Consider the following 23,940-nt stretch of genomic DNA (forward strand, 5'->3'; position numbering starts at 1 on the left):
TTTATTTTTTGAAGGGTGAACATTCTCAAAATTTCTTTCAAAAGGAAAAAGTTCTTTATACATCAGCGACAGAAGCAGGTGAGTAGTTATGTCCGTGCTTGCTTTCTTTCGTATGTGTGTGGTTAGAGGCAGGGTCTCGCTATGTTGCCCAAACTGGGCTCAGAGGACCCTCCTGCCTCAGCCTCCCAAGTAGCTGGGACTAGAAACATGCACCACTTTGCCCCATTTCTTGTGTTTTTAAATGACTTCTGCTTTTAGTTCTTTAAGGGTTGAAGGCAGTTTGCCATGTATATAACAGGGAAGAAAGAGCATGCCATTGTGGGGCCAGAGTCTACAGGACCCAGTGATTGTCTGTATAATTCTGCTTAGCTTGTTTTGGAGTCAGAGACAGTGGTTTCAGATTCTGGCTCTTCCACTTACCAGCCAGACAGGTTACTTAACGTTCCCTAGCCCAAGTTACCTTGTTTCCAGAAATGCTATAATGCCCACTTCTTAGGGAATTGTGAAGATTTAATAAAAGAGCATTGGTCAAAGCACCTGGCAGAAAGCCCACCGCAAAGTAGCAGTGAAGGTCAGCAAGGTCAGTTGCCTCCCATGATGTGTTAAAACTGCACAATGGCTTGGTAGGTGTGCATATCTCATAAGCAAAGTCCGTGGCACTGTCCATTTGCTCATCCATACAGAGATGTAGAACTTAGAGGTGAGGAAACTGAGGCTCCCACAGCTAGTGAGTCAGGGGAGCTGGAATTTGAACCAGATCATTACGAATCCGAGACACCTGCTCTTTCCACAACACTACACTCCATCTTTTTATGCTGCATGATTTTCACTTACTGTCACTGTGTCCATTTCCCAATTTTTCAAAGGTAATATGTGCTTAAAATGGCCTCACAGAGCAGTGAACTCTTAGGAACGAGGACACAAAAGCTCAGAGCAACTAGGACTGGAATCTGGGTCTCCTGGCCCCCCCAGTGCAAGATTCAGGGTGGCACAAAAATGTATAAGATGGCAATTGAACATGAAAACAGAAAACCTAAACTCATGCAGAATGCAGGCAAAGCAAATGATTAAAATGATTATTATATATGAGCACTGGATTCAACTCTGTGCTTTGTGGAAAGCAAATAGAGAAGAACCCAAAATGTTATAAACTTGCTGTTGTCTGATAGATGAAAGAGTATTCCTTCAGGAGAGAGATGTTCCCAGAGCTAAAATTTAAAAGGAGTGTATCAGACGATTTTTATCTGGTTGCTCCAAATACATCCAGCCTAGAAATGTAAACAGATATGAAATAAAAGCATTTGTGGAGGAGCACAGATGATGATAAAGAATAGATCCTGGCCATCTCTATTACCATGTTCATAAAGACGGTTAACAAATCATGCTCTTGAATATTCCAGTAACACTGGTTTGTGGCCAAGGCATTTTGAAACCAGTTTTCTGCTGTCTGTTGCATCTTACCTCATTTCACCAATGTGGGTTAAATGCTTGCAAGTCCCTGTTCCTGTGTCTATGTGGGTGAAATCTTGACTATTTTTCCTCCCAGGCTGAATCCAGGGAACATATTGTGGCCTTCAACATGCTGAATTACCGATCTTGCAAAAACTTGTGGAAATCCTGTGTTGAGCACCATACGTTCTTTCAGGCAAAGAAGCTACTACCTCAGGAAAAGAATGTTCTGTCTCAGTACTGGAGTATGGGCTCTCGGAACACCAAAAAGTGAGTGTGCTATAAAGACTGTATCCACACGAGGCTGAGATGTAAATGCATCCTGTTCACCAGTGAATAGAGGACATTATTGGGCAGAGGAGGAAACCTATAGCTCAGGGGCCCCAGGCATTGGATCCCTGAACCATGACTAAAAGTCTCCTGGGGTCAGCAGTGTCTGAGGGACATCTCGTGTTCCCAGCGTTTGTTTCTCTACCCTCAACTCTGCTGAACTCAGCGCTTCCAAGCAGTCTGATGGCAGCTGTACCCTGCAATATGACATAATAAAGGAAATGGAGCCGTGGCTCTGTGTGTCTCCTGGTGCCGGCATACTGGGCTATCCCAACCTGATGCCACCACACCAGCCTCTCCCACAGAACATTGATTCTATAAGATGCTCTATAAAAATAAATGAAGGAATAGAAAAACATTTCCAGAGTCAGGTGACTTTGGGATATATTGCCTATAATAATTACAAAATAACAGTAGTAATCGCAGTTGATAATTAGTGGGCATTTAGTTTGTGCTGAGCACATAATTATATTTGACTCTTACAACTCTCCTATGAGATAGGTACTATTATCCACAGGAATGATATTCAGAATATTGAATGACTAGTACAGGAAAAGAAATGGATGTAAATTTATAGATATTTATGTATAAATATATATAATGCATACATTTTTAAATTCTAATTTAGATTAAAATCTAGTCTCTAAATAAAATGACTAGTACAGTAAAAGAAATGGATATAAATTTATATATATAATTCATATATACATTTAAAATTTTTAATTACGATAAATTTATTCTCTAAATGAAATAACCATGCAGTTTGTATTTTTGTTTGCTTTGCTCTAAGACTACCCTCTAAGGATAAGAGGTAGCATAAATTATCAATTTATTCTTATAATTTCTTTTTTCTTTTTTTTTTGAAATGGAGTCTTACTCTGTCACCCAGGCTGGAGTGCAGTGGTGCCATCTTGGCTCCCTGCAACCTCCACCTCCCGGGTTCAAGTGATTCTTTTGCCTCAGCCTCCCAAGTAGCTAGGATTACAGGAGCACACCACCATGCCTGGCTGATTTTTGTACTTTTAGTAGAGACAGGGTTTCACCATGTTGGCCAGCCTGGTCTCAAACTCCTGACCTCAGGTGATCCACCCACCTTGGCCTCCCAAAGTTCTGGGATTACAGGCATGAGCCACTGTGCCCAGCCTATTCTTACTTGTTTTTTTTTTTTTTTTTTTTTTTTTGAGACTGTCTCACTCTGTCGCCCAGGCTGGAGTGCAGTGGCATGATCTCAGCTCACTGCAACCTCTGTCTCTTGGGTTCAAGGAATTCTCCTACCTCAGCCTCCCAAGTAGCTGGAATTACAGGTGCCCACCACCAAGCCCAGCTGATTTTTGCATTTTTAGTAGAGATGGGGTTTCACCACACTGGGCAGGCTGGTCTCGAACTCCTGACCTCAGGTGGTTCGCCTGCCTCGGCCTCCCAAAGTGCTGGGATAACAAGCGTGAGCCACCGTGCCCAGCCATAATTTCTAAATCATTTGTTGGTTTTTCAAAATTGTTTTCGTGATTTGTTGTTGATGTGGCTATTACTAAAAATGAGACCCATGTCTGAGCCATTATCTATCTGATATGTGGAACTGCATCAGACTGTTCCAGTTACTTTCCTGATACATTGATAATCATTAGGGAACTTGTAGACTGAATAAATAGCTAATTTTTGTTACTATCAGTGATACTATTTATGGTGCTAAATGCTCTCTCTCAGCTTCTGATGAACCAAGAGCGAATGTATTAAGTTTTTAGCTCTTATAATACTGTTTAGTATTTTTAAACATTCAGAAGCTCTCCTGTTGAACAAGCCATGAAAATAACTTATTGGATTATATCATTGACTTAGATTGGACCTGATCCTCAGGCCAGATGAGAGAAGGAATGGGGAGGCAATTGAAAGCGTGCCCTCTGTTGTGAGCTGCCTGGGTTCAAATCCTGCCTCTGTCACTTGAGCTTTAATTTGTTGCTTCTATTTCTTCATCTGTAAAGCTTTGTCATCTGCATGCATCCAATGCCAGCAGGGCTGGGTTCTGGTCTTGTATTGTGGCACAAGAAAATACCCCTATTTTGGTGACTGAAAGCAACACCCATTCTATTATATCTCATGATTTTGTGAGTCAGGAATCCCAGAAGGGCTTGGCCAGATGCCTCTTCTGCTCTGTGTGGTATAGATCGGGATTTCTCAGTGAATGTGGCCAGAGGATCCAAGATAACTTTTCTTGCATACCTGGTGTCTGGATGGAATGGTTGGAAGGCTAGACTCACCTGGACTCCTTAGCATCCCCATCTGGATGCTCCAGGAGGGTAGTTGAATTTCTTACATGGACACTCAGGGTTCCAGGAGCCAAAGGCAGAACCATTCAGCCTTCTTAAGGGTGAGACCTGGCACTGGCACAGCGACTCTGTTGCTGAAAGCAGTCACAAGCCAACCCAGATGCAAGACTCAAAGAACTTCAGTCATCTTTAATCTGCCACAGGGGATCATTTGGGTTGGGAGGATGGCTTGGGAGGACAAGTCAGCAGTTCTTTAATTACCTGTACCAGCTTCAGCATACTGGTGTATTTCAAGTCTCATTACCTCCATTTTACAGATGAGGAAACTGAGGCTTAGAAGGGTCACATGACTTGCCCAGCCCCTAGAGATATAGCTACACATCTGCTTATCGGGCCTTCTGAAAGGTTCCACATAAAAAGAAATTTGTTGGGTTATTTTCCAAGCTTATAGGACAATGGAACACTTTTTTTTCAGAGTCCCTATTAATAACCCATGACACATTAAACCTTGGAGTCGGGCAGCTTGCTCCCCGTGTTTGGATCCTGTGCTCTTCATCACTGGCAGTGTGGTTTCTGATGTAGGCCTGCCTCAGAGGAAAGAGTCTCCCAGTGATGCTGTTGTGAGCATTTGGTCAGGGTGACAACAGCATTTCTTAATGTGAATTAGTACATGATGTGCTACAGGGCGTTTCATATTGTTTATGTTCTTTTGTTTGTTCTTTGTTCTGTTTTGTTTTGTTGGTTGGTTGATGTCACGCCACAAGGAAATACGTAGAATGTTTTTATAAGACATTAAAACCTAGTTTAAAATTTAGAGATGCCAGAATGCTTTATTCTCTCAAATAATTCATTCTCTGAGGAGTCTAGATAGCTAAGATTTAAATTCTCTAGGTATAAATAAAATTCAAAAGTAACCTTTCAGGGTAGCACATTTCAAAGAACATAGCTTGAAACTGTATTTCCTTTTTTGTTTTTTTTTTTTTTTTTGAGACAGAGTCTTACTCTGTTTCCCAGACTGGAGTGCAGTAGTGTGATCTTTGCTCACTGCAACCTCTGTCTCAGGGATTCAGGGGGTTCTCGTGCCTCGGCCTCCCAAGTAGCTGGAATTACAGGCATGCGCCTCTACACCTGACTAATTTTTATATTTTTAGTAGAGATAGGGTTTTGCCATGTTGGCCAGGCTGGTCTTGAACTCCTGACCTCAAGTGATCCACCCACCTCAGCCTCCCAAAATGCTGGGATTATAGGCATGAACCACTGTGCCCAGCTTGAAGCTACTTTCTAAGCACATTTTCAGTTTCTCTCTTGAAGAGTTACCAGTAATTTATGGTGACAGCTCCTGCCAGCTAGGATGATGAAGAGCACCTGAAAAGGTGGTTAATATTTTTACTTAGGCCAGTGTGAATAAAATAAGAATTCCTTGAAATCACTTGAGCTGTATTTCTGTGTGATCCTGGAATTCCTTCTAATCTGGTTAGGTTTGGTTATATTCTGGAAACAGCTTTGTTGCTTGAGTAGTGAGGACAAGAAAGGATTTTCACCAGAAGAAAAGAAATCACATAAGGAAATTCCAGGACAGACAGGAATCACTTTTGAGCTGTCTCCCTCTACTCCCCATAACCTTGGCGTTAACCTGCCATCCGTCAGACAAGAAGCATGTGTAGACTGTTTCACACATGCAGTAATTTCTTTCCTGTTGAACATGTCAGTGTAGAAAGTGAACCTGCATCTGGTTTTTCAGGTCGGTAAATAACCAATATTGCAAAAAGGTGATTGGCGGGATGGTGTGGAACCCAGCCATGCGGAGATCCTTATCAGTGGAGCACTTAGAAACCAAGAGTCTGCCTTCTCGTTCCCCTCCCATTACTCCCAACTGGTATGTCCTCCTTTTTATTTGTACTACCCAACAGTAGACACTTTATCTCTTTTAAAAATAAAAACTCAACTTATAAAGTCCTAAAGATAGATGACCTACAATCAGAGTTTACATTTGCATTTTAGGCTCTTGGCAGAAGTAACTGTTTTCATGAAGTACACAAATGTAGCTAAATGTTTTCCATCGTGTATAATGCTGAGATGCTCTTTTTAAAAAAACATATTAGATCTAAATAATTTGGGAAACTCTAGCCTGCTGAAAGGCCTCCTTTGGAATCACAGCACACATTAGCATATTAAACACTCTGAGACGTCCTGTGATAAAGAAGTATGGTTGACTTTACTTAATTCATGTTGTCCATTAATATCCCACAAAATAAACATTGAGGAAAACTAATGCAGGTACGTGATGTAAATGATGTAAGGATGTATGACCTTCAGCAGCAGAAGCAAATGCACATCAGGAAGTAGCCAGCCAACTTAAAATGAGCTCAGCTTAAAAGGAAATAGGTGGTCAGGGCACTGGGTTTGTAGCCGAAAGACCTAAACTCAGGTTTTGGCCCTTCTGTTAATTAACAAATCTCTTTACCTCTGTAGCCTCAGTTTCCCCATCTCTTAAAAAGATTATAAAAACTACCGCAAATGAAATAACAATGTACAAATACGTAGTAAGCTTTTAAAAGAGTCAGGTGGAATTATCATTATCTTATTATAATGGTCCCCAAAGACATCACACCATTTTTGTGAATGCCTCCAAAAAAGCTAGGGGCCAGAACGGGAAACCTAGCAAGGAAACATTGCCCCCAGCTCCACACTGGAGTAAGAGTGTGTGGCTGTAAATACCTGAGCCAGGATCTGCTAAGCCTAAGAGAAACTGGGAGACAGGCAGACAGAGGAGATGCTGTGCTGGGCCTGCTAGGGAAGGACTCTTCACTGGGAGCCTAATGCTCTGGGAAGGAAGGGACAATGACAGTATTTAGTGTTAGAAATCAGGACATAACTGAATAGATTTGCTTCTTGGTTTCCAACATTTAGATACCTCATTCTAAAGAGGTAAATTTATGCTATCATACAGCAGCTTAATTTATCTGAAAATCTCATTGGCAGCAATGCCAGGGGCCCAGAGAGCCCAGGACGGGATCCAGGGGAACAGCGGGGTTAGATGTTGCCACACTCGTGGCCTGGAGCTCTTGTAGTTATTTATAGGTCCTCTCCTGAGGAGTCACAAGAGCCTTTTTACTTCTGCTTTGGACACAGCATTATTGATTATCCAGGCCCAGGGGGATTGCAAATCATGGAGGCCCTGACAGTCCTAAGGAGAAATGGCTAACAAAGAAAGGGAAGATGGAAAAACTGTGAGGGAAAATAGAACTTAGAAAGCTTGGCAGCCTGGGATCCCCCGCTGCAGGAGCTGACGCCCAGGTGCCACACTGGATGCCCTGAGAACACGGCCTCATTGGATTCATTCTCAGGAGCAGGTAAGTACAGCCAAGGCCCAGAGAGGTGACGTGCCTTGCCCGAGGTCACATGCCTACTGCTGCTGTTGGAGGACAGGCCAGTGTTTATATGCCCATCTAATGCATATAAACGAGTTTAATAAGGGATATATCTTAAAAAGCAAACATTTTCTCTTGGATCAAGTGAAATTCACGTGAAGGGATGTCGCTGCAATATGGTTGGAGTTTTGCTGAGAAATGTAGTTTGGCTTCTAAACCTTTAGTTTGCATTGTTCAAATTAATCAGAAAAAATCTCTGAATAGCAGTCCTTACGGCCTATTTATGTCTTGAGAGCTTGAGTCCTCCTGGAAGAATAACTTACCCTTAAGTCAATACCTGTCACTTCCCAAAGGGCATAAACCCATCTAATTCTGCCTGTTTATACAGCTGAGGCTACTGTTCTGGGAGCCACCACTTGACTGAGAGCGTTAGGGATCGGTGTCACCCTTGGTGCCTTCTGCTGGGGTAGTAATGGGTTAACCGGCTCTGAATGTCAGCCTCCGCCAAGGAAGGCATCCTTAGAAAGGTCAGGACACGAGGTTCACTGGTGTCTCATTGAATTTTTAAGTGGAATTTGCTTTGAACACTTTGCACTCAACGTTTTTCCCACCCAGGCGAAGTCCTCGGCTCCGGCACGAAATTCGAAAGCCACGCCACTCTTCTGCAGATAACCTTGCAAATGAAATGACCTACATCACGGAAACGGAAGATGTATTTTACACGTACAAGGGCTCTCTGGCCCCCCAAGACAGCGATTCTGAAGTTTCTCAGAACCGAAGCCCGCACCAAGAGTAAGAAACTTGTGTTGTTTTATTTCTGGGTATCTGCTTTTTGGCTGTTGCAGAATTTGCTCAGGTCCAGATTGCCATTTGAGAGGAACCAAGAGCTGGTGCCTGCAGCCAGCTCCCAAGGGTGCCCTCTGCCAGGATAAGAACATAAATCAGACTCTACCTTTTCACCCGGAAAACAGTCTGTGTGCCTGGGGTCTACAGCTTGTACTTCTTTTTGTCCGCAACAAAGACTTTCTACTCGCTAAGTACATGTTAGTTTCTTGAATTAGTCTCCTCTCCAGCTCACGAGCAAAGCTCTGTTTAAATCATTCCGTATTCTACAGGTACAGACTCTAGGGACATGTTAACTCTGATTTTTCTAGATTAATAAAGCTTTGCCATCACATGATTTCAAATCATTGGAAATATGCTTGCTTCTAAAAGCCTTCTCTGAACAACAGGGTTCTGAGGGGTTTTGTTTTCAATTAATAGGTAGTATAAAGAAACAAACATGTTAGAATATCTCTAATTTTCTTTGACAAATTTTTGTTGGATTTTTATGTCCTACTTCCCCTCTCGCCTCCCCCCGCCATGTGACAGAGTTCCCTCATAGCTCAAGGCCAGAAAAAATGTCTGTCCTGAAAGACTGGTTGAGTGCTTTTGTTTTTCAATAGGATACATTTAACCCATTTGTTTCCCTTTTTGCCTTGGTTACCAGGGAGTTCAGAGCTGCACATTAGGCTCATTGTATTCACTTTCCTCAGCCCAGATTTCTTATGTAGTACTTTCTCTTCCTCCTTTGCCTTGGTTATATAGGTAGAATATATCTCTTATATATATCTCTCCCATTTCTCTTTTTTTTTTTTTTCTTATTTTAATGGATTCATAGTTACATATCTGTACATTTTGGGGTAAACTCGCAAATCATTTTTTTAAGTAGGGAAGGCATAGATTATAGACTAGGTTAAAGCATGATAGTAAAGTATCAACTGTTAGGAAGTCAACCATAGTCATCAGGCATCTATTCTGTTAAGCCTCATACTAAGTCTAAAATACAGAAAGATAATGACCCCCTAACAGCCGAGGATTAGCAAGCAGGCACTTTAGTCAATCTATACATTTTTTACCACTGTAGCTAGTAGGCTGAAAGCATCAAATGCATTCTGATTGTACTCCAGGCATTCGCAGGTGAATTGCAAATCTCCTTCCCATTTATGTGTGAGGCTGCTACCTCTCCTCTATCCTTGCCCAGAGCAAACATGGTTTCCAGTTTATCTGTGTTCTTAACACCTCTGGTTAAATAATCCCTGTGTTCATTCTTTCCTTGTGACCTGAGCCTGGATGATGCTTTTGCTAAATGGTTACTATCTCTTGTTCCAACTTGCAGCCTGCTGCCCCTTTGTCAGGGCTACAGTGGATGATTGCGAGTTCCTTTGTGTGACTTTGTAGCTTTTCAAATCACAAGCACATCTATAAATACAAGGCAGGAGTGCAGGCATGTGTGACTAGAGCCGTATTGAGTTTGCAGTGGGGCTCTGTGCCGTGGCAAAAGGAGAAAACGGTTTAGGGAACTGTTCGAGGGTTCCGGGAAGCCCACTCAAGCCTGCTGCGTCAGAGCTTCCTGCGGTGGTTTGCAGTCCCATCACAGAATTTTACAGCATCTAGACCTTTGCTGTCCAGTACAGCAGGCACCAGCCGCAGGTGTCTATTCAGATTTAAATTAATTAAAATAATAGAAATGTAAGCATTCAGTTCCTCAGTCACACAAGCCTCCTTTGAAGTGCTTGACAGCCACACAGGAGTGGTGGCCTCCATCTTGGACAGCACAGATACAGCCCATTCCCATCATTGCAGAAAGTGTTGCCAGCAGCACGCATCTAGACTAACACGTTTATTACATCATTCATTTAAAGGGGAGTGAACCCCTAGAATATCTACAAGTGAAAAGTGCGTTTTTCTTTTTTTTTTTTTTGAGACGGAGTCTCGCTCTGTCGCCCAGGCTGGAGTGCAGTGGCCGGATCTCAGCTCACTGCAAGCTCCGCCTCCCGGGTTCACGCCATTCTCTCGCCTCAGCCTCCCGAGTAGCTGGGACTATAGGCGCCCGCCATCTCGCCCGGCTAATTTTTTTTTGTATTTTTTTAGTAGAGACGGGGTTTCACCGTGTTAGCCAGGATGGTCTCGATCTCCTGACCTCGTGATTCGCCCATCTCGGCCTCCCAAAGTGCTGGGATTACAGGCTTGAGCCACCGCGCCCGGCCGAAAAGTGCGTTTTTCAAACAGAATTCATGTGGGAGTAGGTTTGGAATCATCACCTTGCTTGCAGTCTGGGCGCTCCACACCACTCACCCAGCTGCTCATCTGTGGCATGGGGCGGGTGGGTAGCCTCTGAGCGCCCTCACAGCCCAGCACCCTCTGTGTCTTTATGCAATCAGTGCCAGGTGGGGAGGGATGCATTCTGTCCAATGACATGTGGACGCTTTAGAGGGCTTGCATTCATTCCCAAGTCCAGGGGTACCCTTTCTACATCCTTGGCTGATCATTGAGGGGAACGCCAGAGCAAATTAGAGAAGTTGTTTCAGGAGCCTCCAGGCCAGCTGGGCAAATAGCACATTATCAGCCTGCACTGCCACACTCCAGGGCTCTGTCGCTTTGGTGAAAGGAGAAGGGGGGCTTAGGGAACAGTATGTGTCCTACATCAGATTTTCCTCCTATGGTCTGCAGTCCCATCACGGAGCATCTAGACCTTTGTAGTCCAGTACAGGAGCCACCAGCTCCATAGGACTATTTACAGTTCAGTTCATTAAAATTAAATAAGATTTAAAATTCGCTCCCTTAAGCACTGTTTGATGTAAGTGATTTCTGGCCCTGCTCGTTCCTACACATTGCACAGTGATTCTTCTTGAAACCTCGTAAAATGTGTAAACTTGGGGCACTTCTTACCTTGCACCTAAATGTTAAGAACAGCAAATAACGGTGGTTCAAAGGCAGGCTTCCTTGCAGGGTTTTGCCAGGTGTACTGACAATAGATGTGTCAGGCGGTCAAGTTAGTGACTGTCCTCTGCAAGTGGGGTGAGCAGCTAGAAAAGCAGCCCCTGCCACCGCTATTAGGTAGGAGACCTCTTCCTGCTGGTGGGAAGCCACTTCGTGCTGGGTCTTCAGAGGAGGCTGGCCCTCCTGAGGGTCTGGGGACTCCCATTGCCCCAAGTAAGAAGTACAGACTGGTCTGTACTTGGTGAGAGGAAAAAACCTGTTCGTTTCTGTGAGTATTTGCAAAATGTGTAAGAAATGTTTGACATGTTTTATACAGCAGATTTGTGTTAAGAGGCAAAAAGAAGCATTCTGTTAGAGAAATCAGATGAGTAATATCACAGACAGTGAGGAGGGTTCCTTTTAAGAAGAAGAATTAAGTGTGATGTTCTGTACTCCTTTAAAAGACAAGAAAGAGAGAAAGAATGAAAAAGAGCGGTTAGATTTGGCTGTAAACCCAGAATGGCGCAGCTCAGGCTGCCTGAGTGCCATCTTAGCGGATGAGTCACTAGCTGGTTTGTTCCATATTTATAGCAGCACAGCAAAGTTGATGATTATAGTTACGAATCCTTGGCAGTTTGCTTTGTGCCCAAGTAGGCTGCACTCTTTTGTTGCTCCCAAGGTTCTATCAACCATTGTGTGTTCCTTTCCCTGCTTCCGAGTGAAGACCAAATTCTGCAGAGAAGTAAGTTTCCTTCATGGCAGAAATGAAAAACCTGGCCGGGCGCGGTGGCTCAAGCCTGTAATCCCAGCACTTTGGGAGGCCGAGACGGGCGGATCACGAGGTCAGGAGATCAAGACCACCCTGGCTAACACGGTGAAACCCCGTCTCTACTAAAAATACAAAAACTAGCCGGGCGAGGTGGCGGGCGCCTGTAGTCCCAGCTACTCGGGAGGCTGAAGCAGGAGAATGGCGTAAACCCGGGAGGCGGAGCTTGCAGTGAGCTGAGATCCGGCCACTGCACTCCAGCCTGGGCGACAGAGCGAAACTCCGTCTCAACAAAAAAAAAAAAAAAAAAAAAAAAAAAAAAAAAAAAAAGAAATGAAAAACCTACCACTCTCCACCGAAATAAAAGGGAGAGGATGTTCCCTAAAGAAAGAGACATGCAGAACAGAAACTGGGGCAAACACGTTGTAGAGCAGTTCAGAGCTGTACTAGAGAAACTTTCCGGTTGCTATTTTATCACAGTTGTCTCGATGGGTCACCAACATGACACCCTCTGAGTGGATGGGGCTTCGTGCCTGCATAACTTTTTGCTGTTTGCCTCTTTCCTTAGAGCCTGCCTTCTTCCATGGGATGTGGGGCAGCCATGGCTTTTTATTTCAAAAATTCTGTGCCGGCCAGGCGTAGTGGCTTACGCCAGTAATCCCAATACTTCAGGAGGTCATGCTGGGCAGATTGCTTGATCCCAAGAGTTCAAAACCGGCCTGGGCAACATGGCAAGACCCCATTTCTACAAAACATACAAAAATTAGCTGGGCACAATGTTGTCTGCCTGTTGTCCTAGCTACTCAGGAGGCTAAGGTGAGAGAAACACTTGAGCCCAGGAGGTCGAGGCTGCAGTGAGCTGTGGTCACACCACCGCACTCCAAGCTTGGCATTGGAGTGAGACCTTGCCTCAAAAATAAAAATAAAAACTTCTGTTCATTGGAAGGAACCTAGGGGATTCCCCTTCTTCAGCTTTGGCGGCAGTGTAGGAATTCCCCCAACCCTACTGTGGGTCCCCCCAGGCCTGAGCTCCCTGCCAGCAATGGAGAGTCCCTTATAGTGCAGCAGTGTGTTCTGTCATTAGGTAACCCAGGTGCCCACCGTTCTTCCCAAGCTGTGCTGGAAGCCTTCTTGACACTGACCCAGCATCAAGCTTCCTGTCTTGAACTCTCAGGATAACACAGATGGTGTCTGTTCCCAGTTCCACCTGCCAGCCTTGGTTACTGTTCCTTCAGCTAGACAATTCCAATGTAGTCACTTCCCACCCATCACCCTCGTAACCACCGTTCTCCAAGTGCAGGTGAGCCCTTCTAGAGGGTGGCACCAGATCTGAATGTGGAGGAAGGATCTGCATACCATTCTACATGTCCCTCTCAGAGGACATCAGGCAGGGACAGGGTTTTGTTCAGAGTGTTTATGTCCCTTTTCCGTGAACCTTGCCTTCTTGTTTGGGCCCACTTGCATGTGGACGTCTAAAATACCTGAAACCCAGCATGATCCAGTCTCAGCTACTCATGTTGGTGTCCAGCTCATGGCTGTTCCTGTGTTTTGGTAAGGGGAGGCCATTGTTTCAATACTACCTGGTTTGCACCTATTGGAAACATCAGTCATCCCTCACTCCTTCTTTTCTTTCACTGTCCTTATGCCATTTCTCATCTTGTTGATTCTACCTCCCAGACATCTCTTGTGTTTGATTCCTCCGCCATCCCCACTGCACTGCCCCCATGCAGCCACCATCGTCTCTTGCACAGTCTAGCTCAGTCGTGTCCAAACCGTCCCCCTGTCTTTGGTATCACCTCCTTCCACACCATCCTTCACAAGAATAGCAAATTTATCATTCTGAAATACACATCCAAGAATGTCACTCCCTGCTTAAATACCTTTTATCTGCTTTTTCAACATTTTCTGCCTTTACCTGTGCTGCTGCTTTTGTTTGTTTGTTATTATCAATGTTTTGCCAGAATGCCCTCTTTTTCCCGCTTAACTACCTGTTCAATCTCCTATTAATTCATCTTTCAAACTCAAGCTCAAGTGCACCTGCTCCAGGAAGCCTCTCCTGGCCTCACATGGTACCCTAGACATCTGAGCATCTCCACTGTAGCATGATAATATTATTACTTGGTTAATTGTATTTCTTCTCCTGTGGACAATGAATTCTTTGAGGGCAGGGATAGTGCCCTATTCACCTCTCCTTCCTTAAAACCTGACATGGGTATTTGGCATTTAATAGACATTCAATGACTGGATGGATGGATGGATGGATGGATGGATGGATGGATGGTGGATGGATGGGTGGATGGATGGATGGATGGGTGGGTGGGTGTGTGGGTGGGTGGATGGTTGGATGGATGGATGGATGGATGGACGGATGGACGGATGGGCGGACAAATGGTTAGATGAAACTGGATGGGAACCTGGGATACAAACTCCTAAGTTTTCACAATGGGATGCCCCCTCTGCCACTTCCACACCATGTGTCCGTATCACATGAGCAACATCACACCATATTTATCTGTACCCCAAGAACTCAAACATATTTACTTTGACAAGTTTCGTAACTGTCACCTGTGAACAGGACTATGTGGTAGGTGCCCCTGCAGGACATCTGTCAATGAGAAATTCCCCTCAGAGGATTCAGGGATGAATTGACTGAGGTTTAGCAAGTGCTTTCTTGCCGATGAGGTGTCTGATATCTGTAGGGGAAGCCTAGTCAGATTCATGATCTGTTGTTCCAGCAGGAAAGAGACTGCAAGCTCAGAAAGCACCGTACCTGAACCATATCCCTTCTGCCACTTTGATCTTGTGCCCTTGGCATTTATTACAGCCCCAGATGAGCTGTTTCCTGTGGAGACTGTCTCCATGTCATAACAATGTGTATGGGAAGACAGTCTTCTTTCTGTCACTCAAGGACCCTTATGTAAGGAGCCATGTGGGACATTTCTCCAGGAATTTTATTCAGAAGAAACTGCCCTCTGGGGGAACTGGTATGCGTTCCTCTAGCGCCATGCTATTCCAGCTGTGGCCACAGGCCAGCAGCTGCAGCACCTGAGAGCTGGTCGGAATGCAGAATCTCAGACCCACACAGGCCGGCCGAATCATACTCTGCATTCAGCAGGACCCCAGCTGATTTGTGTGCACAGCACATTCTCAGAAGCTCTGATCCTGCAGATGCTGAGAACCATTTAACCCGCCTTCTCTTTGCACCTGAGCTTCCAGATTTCTGAGTAAATTCCTTGCTCTTTTAGCGTAACTCACCCAGTCACCTCAGGCGATCCTCTTGGTACCTTGCCAAGAAATTTTATTCTTCATTCACTCAGCATTTCAGTTGAGCACTCCCTGTGTGCCTGGTCCTGTGTTCCGAGCACTAGGAGAGGAACAGAAAGAGCACGAGGGTCTCCTGACCTTGAGAAGCTCCCAAAACAGGGCCCCTGTTCCTTCACACTGCAATCTGAGAGCAGGACTTTGCCCCCTTTCACAGGCGGGGGGTGGTGGGGAGGTCTTTGTAATTCTCCAGGGTTTCGGGAGAGCTTCTTGGGGAGTGTTTCTTTCATGGGTGTGTTTCTTTCTGATGCCTGCTGCCTTTACAGTTCGGAAGCATGTGTTTTCTGGAGGGTGAATACTTGTTTGTCTGCCTGATGGTGAGTCTGTGTCTCACATTTCTCTGTCTCTGCCCCTTTCTCCCCAAGAACCAGGGTGTGGTCAGTCCCACACTGGCTCCTCCACGGTGTCTCCCCATCCTGCCTCAGGGACAAACCTCTCCTGCTCCTTCCTCCCGCTAGTCATTGGCTCCATCCCACCCTCAACATCTTCTTGCATCCCTCATCCTGTCCCTTTCTTCCCTCCACTTGTGGAATTCATGGGGCGGCTCCCCTGCGCTCCTCAGCCACACTGCATTCTGCCCAGCGATGGAGGAGACGCTAGGGTTTTGGTGCCTTCACCCCTGGCCACCCTGTGCTGTGGCCAGCTGCCACATACTCATCGCATCTCCTGATATGATGTCCTCTTCCTCGTCTGTCTGTCCATCTTGCACACTGAACAAAATATCACCACGCTCTACAGAGCACCTGTGTACACAGTTAAGCAGGCCAAAAATCAGCCATTTGTTGAAATAAATGACTGAGAGTAACCTCTCCAACCCTGCTTAGAAAATAGGTTAGGGCAGGCCAGGCGCGGTGACTCACGCCTGTAATCCCAGCATTTTGGGAGGCCGAGGCAGGCAGATCACGAGGTCAGGAGATCGAGACCATTCTGACTAACGTGGTGAAACCCCGTCTCTACTAAAAATACAAAAAGTACAAAAAAAAAAAAAAATTAACCGGGCATGGTAGTGGGCGCCTGTAGTCCCAGGTACACAGGAGGCTGAGGCAGGAGAATGGCGTGAACCCAGGAGTGGAGTTTGCAGTGAGCCGAGACCGCGCCACTGCACTCCAGCTTGAGCGACAGAGCGAGACTCTTGTCTCAAAAAAGAAAAAGGAAAATAGGTTGGGGCATAAAATGACTTGGAATATAGTATTAGTACTAGCAGCAGTAGTAATAGTAGTAGTACTGTTGTCATTTAATACCATGGGCTGGTTTAGACAGACCATTGAGTTTTAAATCAAGAAAGAAAAATAGGGCTGGGGATGGTGGCTCACACCTGTAATCCCAGCACTTAGGGAGGCCAGTGCAGGAGGATTGCTTGAGACCAGGAGTTCTAGACCAGCCTAGACAACATAGTGAGACCCTATGTCTACAAACAATTTTTAAAAGGCCAGGCGCCGTGGCTCACGCCTGCAATCCCAGCACTTTGGGGCCAAGGTGGGTGGATCATGAGGTCAAGAGATCGAGACCATCCTGGCCAACGTGGTAAAACCCCGTCTCTACTAAAAATATAAAAAATTAGCCAAGCGTGGTGGCGGGCACCTGTAGTCCCAGTTACTCAGGAGGCTGAGGCTGGAGAATCACCTGAACCCGGGAGGCAGAGGTTGCAGTGAGCCAAGATTGCACCACTGCACTCCAGCCTGGTGACAGAGTGAGACTCCATCTCAAAAAACAAAAAGAAATCAAAATTAGTTGGACATGACGAATGCCTGTGGTCCCAGCTACTCAAGAGACCAAGATAGGAAGATCTCTTGAGTCAGGAGATCAAGGCTGCAGTGAGCTGTGGTCACGAAACGGCACTCCAGCCTGGGCAACAGAGGATTACCCTGTCTCAAAAGAAAAAAAAAAATGAATCTGGGGTGTGGGGAGGGAGAGAGAGAGAGAGACAGAGGCAGAGGCAGAGACAGAGACAGACAGAATGAGAACTGGAAATACTCTTTTTAACTTGTTTTGTAACTGCCAAGCAGTTGCCCTTACTGCCACTAGGTGATGCTCTTGTAAACAGTGAAACCTAGCAAAAATGCCGTATTTGGGGGGAATTTTTTAAAACTTGCTTTTACATCAGTGAAAGTCATTCTTTTTCAATCTGAAAACTTGTGTACAACTTCAATTCCAAAATATTCTCTCTCTGAAATGTCTTCCCATCCATAACACCCTACCCCCAACCAGCCACTTGGACACCATAAGGCCAGACTCTTGTCCTACGTATAGCTGTGTTTCTCCATTGGTCTGTCACTGAATATTTTATTCAAATAGATTGTGATTATGAATCATTCTGTGTGAATATGATTTTATATTTAAATTAAGCTCATATAAACTCACTAGGAGAAAGAGAATCACCAATTTTATGAAAAAATCCATGGATAAGGGATTGAAATAAAGGTCGAGAAAGAGGTGGTAGCAGCTGTCCTTTGCCAGGGTTTCACTGAATGACTTGGTCACTGCACTTCTCCCCTCACTTCACTTTGGATGAGATTAGGGTGGGGCAGAGTCTTAAGAATGTAGGAGAGCCCCACATTCATCAGCCCTGTAAGGTATCTGTGCTGGGCCTGTGACTCCGGAAGGGGCTGGTGTGGGTGATGCAGAGACTCAAGGGTCCTGTCCTGTACAGTGACAGCAGGGTTGGTTAATCCCTGTGACCCTGAGGGGTTAGAAATGGGGGTCTTGGGAGTGGGCTCTGCATGGCCTGGAGAGGGAAGAAAGGCTCAGGACGCACATCAGTCAGGCTTCTGTCTGCTAAGTGAGGAGAAAGCCCCATGACCCTGGGCGAGTTACTCAGCCCCTCCTGACCTCAGTTTCTTCATCTGTGAACTGGGAGTTAGAACAAATGACCACAAAGGTCTGTTCAGTTCTCATCATCTGTAACTCTCTAAGACAGCGCTGTCCAGCAGGACTTCCTGCCGTGGTGGAATGTTCTCTAACTGCACTGTCTCATACAGGAACCACTGGCCGCATGTGGCTAGTGAGCCTGTGAGGTGTGGCTGGTTTCTTGTCTTAATTTATTTAAATTTGAGTAGCCACATGTGACTACTGGCTACCATACTGAACATTGCAGCTCCACAATACAGAAGAAACTATATTAGATAGAGGAAAATGAAACATCTCAGCGTGGCAGTTCATGGATGTCACAGGCAAATCATGCCAACTAGGAATAATATAAATTCTCCTGAATGCACATCAACAACAGTCCCGTTTCCTTTGAGGAGGCAAGAGTCCTATGAAGCAGAACCATCCGCAGAAATTAGACAGAAGGAAAAAAGCTTTCAGAAGGGATGAGCCGTGCATCTGCATGAGCTTCCCTGGCAGAGCCTGGTTCAGTAATGAAACCACCAGAGTAGCTGGACACATTTCCCTTCACCCTTCTAAAGCAGCAGGGAAGGGAGCAGAGTTTTCAGCAGTTTCCAGATCCACCCTGCCTACTATCCCTTTTCTCCAAAACCACGTGACAATGTCTAGGCCAGATGTGGGCAGGGGTGGTCAGTGCACCCTGAGTGTACTCAAATCCTGCTGACAACCCATGCAGCCGAGGCTCCAGGGAAACATATAGCCCCCAGGTGCCAGGCCCCTACAGTCAGTAGTGTTTGCTCTAATAAAATAGTAACCCAGTTATTAATGTCTCCTCATTCCCCATGATGAAGGAGTCTATCTGAGAACAATCCAGCACAAAGCTACCGGACCCAGAAGTCATCCAGTTCTGTGTCTCCGTCTTCAAATGCTCCAGGCTCCTGTTCACCTGACGGCGTTGATCAGCAGTTCTTAGATGACTTCCACAGGGTGACCAAAGGGGGCTCCACCGAGGATACCAGCCAGTACTACTGTGACAAGGTGAGCGAGCACAGGCAGCCGGGTGACCCACCCGGCCAGGGCTTCCAGACCCTTTGTGGGCAGCTGAATAGCTCTGACTAAATGAAAATATCTTATCACCAACTGCTGGAGAGAAATGTGATGTAAATGACCACTTTCAAACATTTTCCAGAATGATAATGGTGACGGCTACTTAGTCTTGATCCGTATCACACCAGATGAAGATGGAAAATTTGGATTTAATCTTAAGGTACGTTGTGTATTTATAAAGGAAGTTTTGTGCTGTGAAGCAGTCTTTCGGTGAGTTTTTAATTTGCATTAGAAATATGCTGCATTCCTGAGCTGCGTAAGGAAATTGGTTCAACCCTCAGAATTGAGAGTTGGGGAGTTTTTTTGTTTTTGTTTGGTTTGAGTTTTTTTGGCTTTTCTTTTTTTTTTTTGAGAAAAAACTCACTCTATCGCCCAAACCTAGAGTGCAGTGGCACGATCGCAGCTCACTGCAGCGCCGACCTCCCCAGGCTCAGGTGATCCTCCCACCTCAGCTAGGGCTATAGGAATGCACCACCATACCCAGCTAATATTTTTCATATTTTTTGTAGAGATGGGGTTTCACCATGTTGTCCAAGCTGATCTCAAACTCCTGGCCTCAAGCAGTCTACTCAGTTTGGCCTTCCAAAGTGCTGGGATTACAGGCGTGAACCACCGTGCCCAGCCTAGAATTGAGAGGTTTTTTTTAATGTGGCCTTAACAGCTGTCAAAGGCCAAGTGCGGCTCTGTGCCTGGCATTGGCTGTGCACTAGATTCATAGCACCTTCTTAAGTTCTGATAATAAGTGGTAAGGTCAGTATTTTTAAGCCCATTTTGCAAATGAATACTGAGGTTCCAAGAGATGAGGGCACACACTTGGCAAACAGATCTACCCACTTCAGGAATGCTATTAAGAGAACCCCTCAGCATTGCTGAAGCTGATAAGAGAAAACAATTCAAGTTCAACCTGCAGGGTCACCACTCTCCTCCAGGCACGTTTAAGCAGGATCTGCAAACTAAACCCATAGGCCAAATCCCATCTGTTTCTGTAACTAGTTTTTTTGGTAACAGCCACACCTATTTGTTTACTGGTGGGTTAATGACTGCAGAGTTGAGCAGTTGCATCAGAGCCCTCACTCCCACAAAGCCTCTCTGGCTCTTTACAGAAAACGTGTACTCACCCCTGCTCTAGGACGAAGTGAAGGCAGGTGGTCCCCTACCCCCCAGCTGCCATCATGCACACCCTCATCTGCCCCAGCAGCTGTGTTGAGGACCAGCGCTCACAGCCAGATGCGCTCACAGGTGCACCCCTTTCCCAGGCCTTGCTCACCTCTGCTGAAAGCCCCCTTTTCTAGCAGCACTCGGAAGATATGCTGTGGAGTCCCTCTCCTGGGGGCGTCTGCATTTTTAAGGAGGAGCTTGCTCTCTCTCAGTGCATCTTTTCGTTCATGAACTGTGGGGATGGCAGAGGAAGGCTTCTGAACAGTCCTGGTCAGCCCACTGGATCCAGAGGGGTCAGGAATTTGTTCCATATTTCTGAAATGACGTGTGATTCTAATCAGTCATAGTGAAGTTTGAAGCCTCGCTGTACCAAAGACTCACATTTATTGGTACCTCCATGTTGTTGATGCTGTGAGCCACTCCAGTGTTTGTTTGTTTGTTTGTTTGTTTGTTTAACTTAAAAAACTTTGTTTTTTTTTTTTACTTTAAAATGTTTACAGGGAGGAGTGGATCAAAAGATGCCTCTTGTAGTATCAAGGATAAACCCAGAGTCACCTGTAAGTAAATACATTCCATGTTATTCCCCGTGTTTGTTTGTTCTCCCCTAATTCTAACAGGTTTCTGTTTCTGTGTCCCATTTCTTTTTTTGCCAGAGCAAAGAACGTGCTTAGATACACATCACCATGTTTTCTAGAACCTTGCTGCTCACTGTGCTCTTTGAAGCCATAGCACCCATGTTACCTGGGACCTCATTAGAAATGCAGACTCTCTGGCCCCAGGTTAGGCCTGCTGAACCGTAATCTGCATTTTTAACAAGAGCCTTGAGTGGCTGGTTGTGCACATTAAATTTTCGGAAGTCTTTCAAGAGAAGGAGACGTAGGCAGTCTGCTGTTCCGCTCACTCTAAGTGGGCATGTGGGCCCTGTGGCCCTTCTCACTGTCTTTCCACCAGTGCCCCTCTCATCCTCTGTTTAGGCCTCCTAGGAAGAGCATTTGCTTTGTTTTTCTTTCAAATTTATTTTATTGTTTTTAGGCCAGACGTAGTGGCTCACACCTGTAATCCCAGCACTTTGGGAGGCCGAGGCGGGTGAATCACTTGAGGCCAGGAGTTTGAGGCCAGCCTGCCTGGCCAACAGGGTGAAACCCCGTCTCTACAAAAAATACGAAAAGTATCTGGGCGTGGTGGCGCACAGGTGTGATCCCAGCTACTTGGGAGGCTGAGGCAGGAGAATTCCTTGAACCCAGGAGGCAGAGGTTGCAGTGAGCTGAGATCACGCTGCTGCAGTCCAGTCTGGGCAACAGAGTGAGACTCTGTCTCAAAAATAAAATAAAATAAAATAAATTTGATTGTTTTAAAAATAATAATAAGTAATTTTTTCCTTCAGTTTTTTTGTTGTGCATACTCAAGGTGTACAACATGATGTCTTGTTATACATATAGTACTGCAGTCAAACAAATTAACATGTTCATCACTTTCCATAGTTAACCCTTCTTTTCTTTTTTAAGAGACAGGGTCTCGCTCTGTTGCCCAGGCTGGAATGCAATGGTGCGATCACTGCAGCCTCAAACTAGGCTCAGGCGATCCTCCTGCCTCAGCCTCCCAAGTAGCTGGGACCACAGGTGTGTGCCACCTCACCTGGCCCCACAGTTACCTTTTAATCATCTGCTTTTTTAAAGCAGTAGGAGTCACTGTGCCTCCTTACAGTGAACCATGTTGGGATTACTCTGAGGTAGTCCTTAAGCTCTTGTCATTTAACTTTTGTTACTGTTTATGGTTTCTGTAAATTCAGAAGGCTTTCTTTCCTGTGCTGTTCAGTACCTTGCTTCTCTCCATAATGGTTTTTGCCTCTGCTGTGAAGCTTACAAAAGCTTTCACCTTTGCAAGACAGATAAATACTCACCTCTAGCTGGCAAATCATTTCCTAACAGTACATCTAGGAAACAAAAGGCTGGAAATGGTATAGTTATATTATAATAAGTGAAGGTTGACTACCACAGAGAAATGGCATCAGCAGTTTTTATAGCCTTATTCTGAAATGTTTTATAACTTATATTCTGAGCAGTACTTCTTTATATCATGCAACCAACTACCATGTCCATATAGCAGTAGATGTATTATAAAAATAATGACAGTACTACCCGAGGGAGAGAAGGCAAACTTGATCGTGGTCTCAGGTGTCTGGGAGCAGAGCGAGTCAGCGTTCTTCCCCCGAGGACTGTGTTATGGTAACGGGAGAAATTCGCTTTTCCCCTCCACCCAGGCGGATACCTGCATTCCTAAGCTGAACGAAGGGGATCAAATCGTGTTAATCAATGGCCGGGACATCTCAGAACACACGCATGACCAAGTGGTGATGTTCATCAAAGCCAGCCGGGAGTCCCACTCACGGGAGCTGGCCCTGGTGATCAGGAGGAGAGGTAATGGCCACCTGGGGGGCGGAGCCATAGGGACACTGCCCTAGCAAAGCCACGCCTACTCCAGCCCTTTATCTGCTCTTGAAAATGTTGAGTTTGTAGCCAACATTTGAAAATCAAGAATCTTCAGGTAATAACCCAATGTTTGGCTTCTCACTTGAAAAGTGTGAAGATCTGCCCACATGAGCCTGTCCCCATGTGGCCAGTCTTCTGGAGGGAGGCAGCGCCCACCCACCCTCTTTATACAGGACATGAGCCCCTGGCTCCCAATTCCTCCCAGGCCCAGCGCAGCCCACGTCACGCACTCTCTAAGCGGCATGACCCTGCAGACATTTGCATTTTCAGCCCCTTCCCAAATGATTGGGTGATATTTTATTCATGCATGTTTGATTTTGTCCGCGAGGCAGTGAGGAGAGCAGGGCCTGACTGTCTCAGGTGATTCCTCACTCTGCCTCTGCGGGCTGGGGACCTTGCAGGAGTTACTTAACCAGTCTGTGGTTCAGCTGGCTCAGGTGTGGAGGAGGACAGCAGTGGTCCTGACTTCACAGGGTTGTTGTGAAGATTAAATGGCACTTGGGGCCGGGCACAGTGGCTCACACCTGTAATCCCAGCACTTTGGAAGGCCGAGGCAGTTGTATCACCCAAGGTCAGGAGTTCGAGACCAGCTTGACCAACATGGTGAAACCCCCATCTCTACCAAAAATACAATAGCTGGGTGTGGTGCCATGTGAGTATAGTCCCAGCTACTCAGGAGGCTGAGGCAGGAGAATCACTTGAATCCAGGAAGTGGAGGTTACAGTGGGCTAAGATCGTGCCAATGCACTCCAGCCTGGGTGACAGAGCAAGACTCCATCTCAATCAAGCAATCAAGCAATCAATCAGTGGTACTTAGACTGGAAAGTACCTGCATTGCTGCCTGATGGGAGCAGAGGTTTGAAGGACAGCCTCTACTGAGCATCACACTGTTGTCTTTATAGTTGTTGCTATAAAATAATACGTCAAGTTCCTTGAACACCCTGCGCAACTGTAAAATACTGAAAGTAAATGAAGGTTGTGTCTGCAAAGCCCTGGCCCTGTGTCTCTGCCTTCCTCGCACATGTGGCTCACACCCCACACTGCTGCGCTCCTGCCTCGGCTCTGCTCCCACTACAACTCTCAGTCCAGAGCCACCAGGACCAGCTCTGACCCTACGT

The 23,940-nt window shown here is 45.7% G+C and overlaps 1 protein-coding gene across 6 annotated transcripts in view; it reads left to right on the top strand.

Annotated features, from left to right (window-relative positions):
• PTPN3 (protein tyrosine phosphatase non-receptor type 3) overlaps nucleotides 1–23,940 on the top strand; it is a 161,181-nt gene that overhangs the window by 109,737 nt on the left and 27,504 nt on the right. For 5 of the 6 annotated variants that reach the window (XM_033237859.1, XM_033237861.1, XM_033237860.1 and 2 more), the window contains 8 exons: nucleotides 15–78; nucleotides 1,547–1,719; nucleotides 5,785–5,919; nucleotides 8,030–8,206; nucleotides 18,920–19,106; nucleotides 19,258–19,335; nucleotides 20,834–20,890; nucleotides 22,594–22,750. In XM_033237859.1, coding sequence (XP_033093750.1) covers nucleotides 15–78; nucleotides 1,547–1,719; nucleotides 5,785–5,919; nucleotides 8,030–8,206; nucleotides 18,920–19,106; nucleotides 19,258–19,335; nucleotides 20,834–20,890; nucleotides 22,594–22,750 — 1,028 coding nt within the window. The remainder of the gene's footprint in view (nucleotides 1–14; nucleotides 79–1,546; nucleotides 1,720–5,784; nucleotides 5,920–8,029; nucleotides 8,207–18,919; nucleotides 19,107–19,257; nucleotides 19,336–20,833; nucleotides 20,891–22,593; nucleotides 22,751–23,940) is intronic. The other variant, XM_033237863.1, reaches the window with a different exon arrangement.

The sequence above is a fragment of the Trachypithecus francoisi genome, unplaced genomic scaffold, assembly GCF_009764315.1.
Source record: "Trachypithecus francoisi isolate TF-2019V2 unplaced genomic scaffold, Tfra_2.0 Lachesis_group16, whole genome shotgun sequence".
Classification (NCBI taxonomy): Eukaryota; Metazoa; Chordata; class Mammalia; order Primates; family Cercopithecidae; genus Trachypithecus; species Trachypithecus francoisi.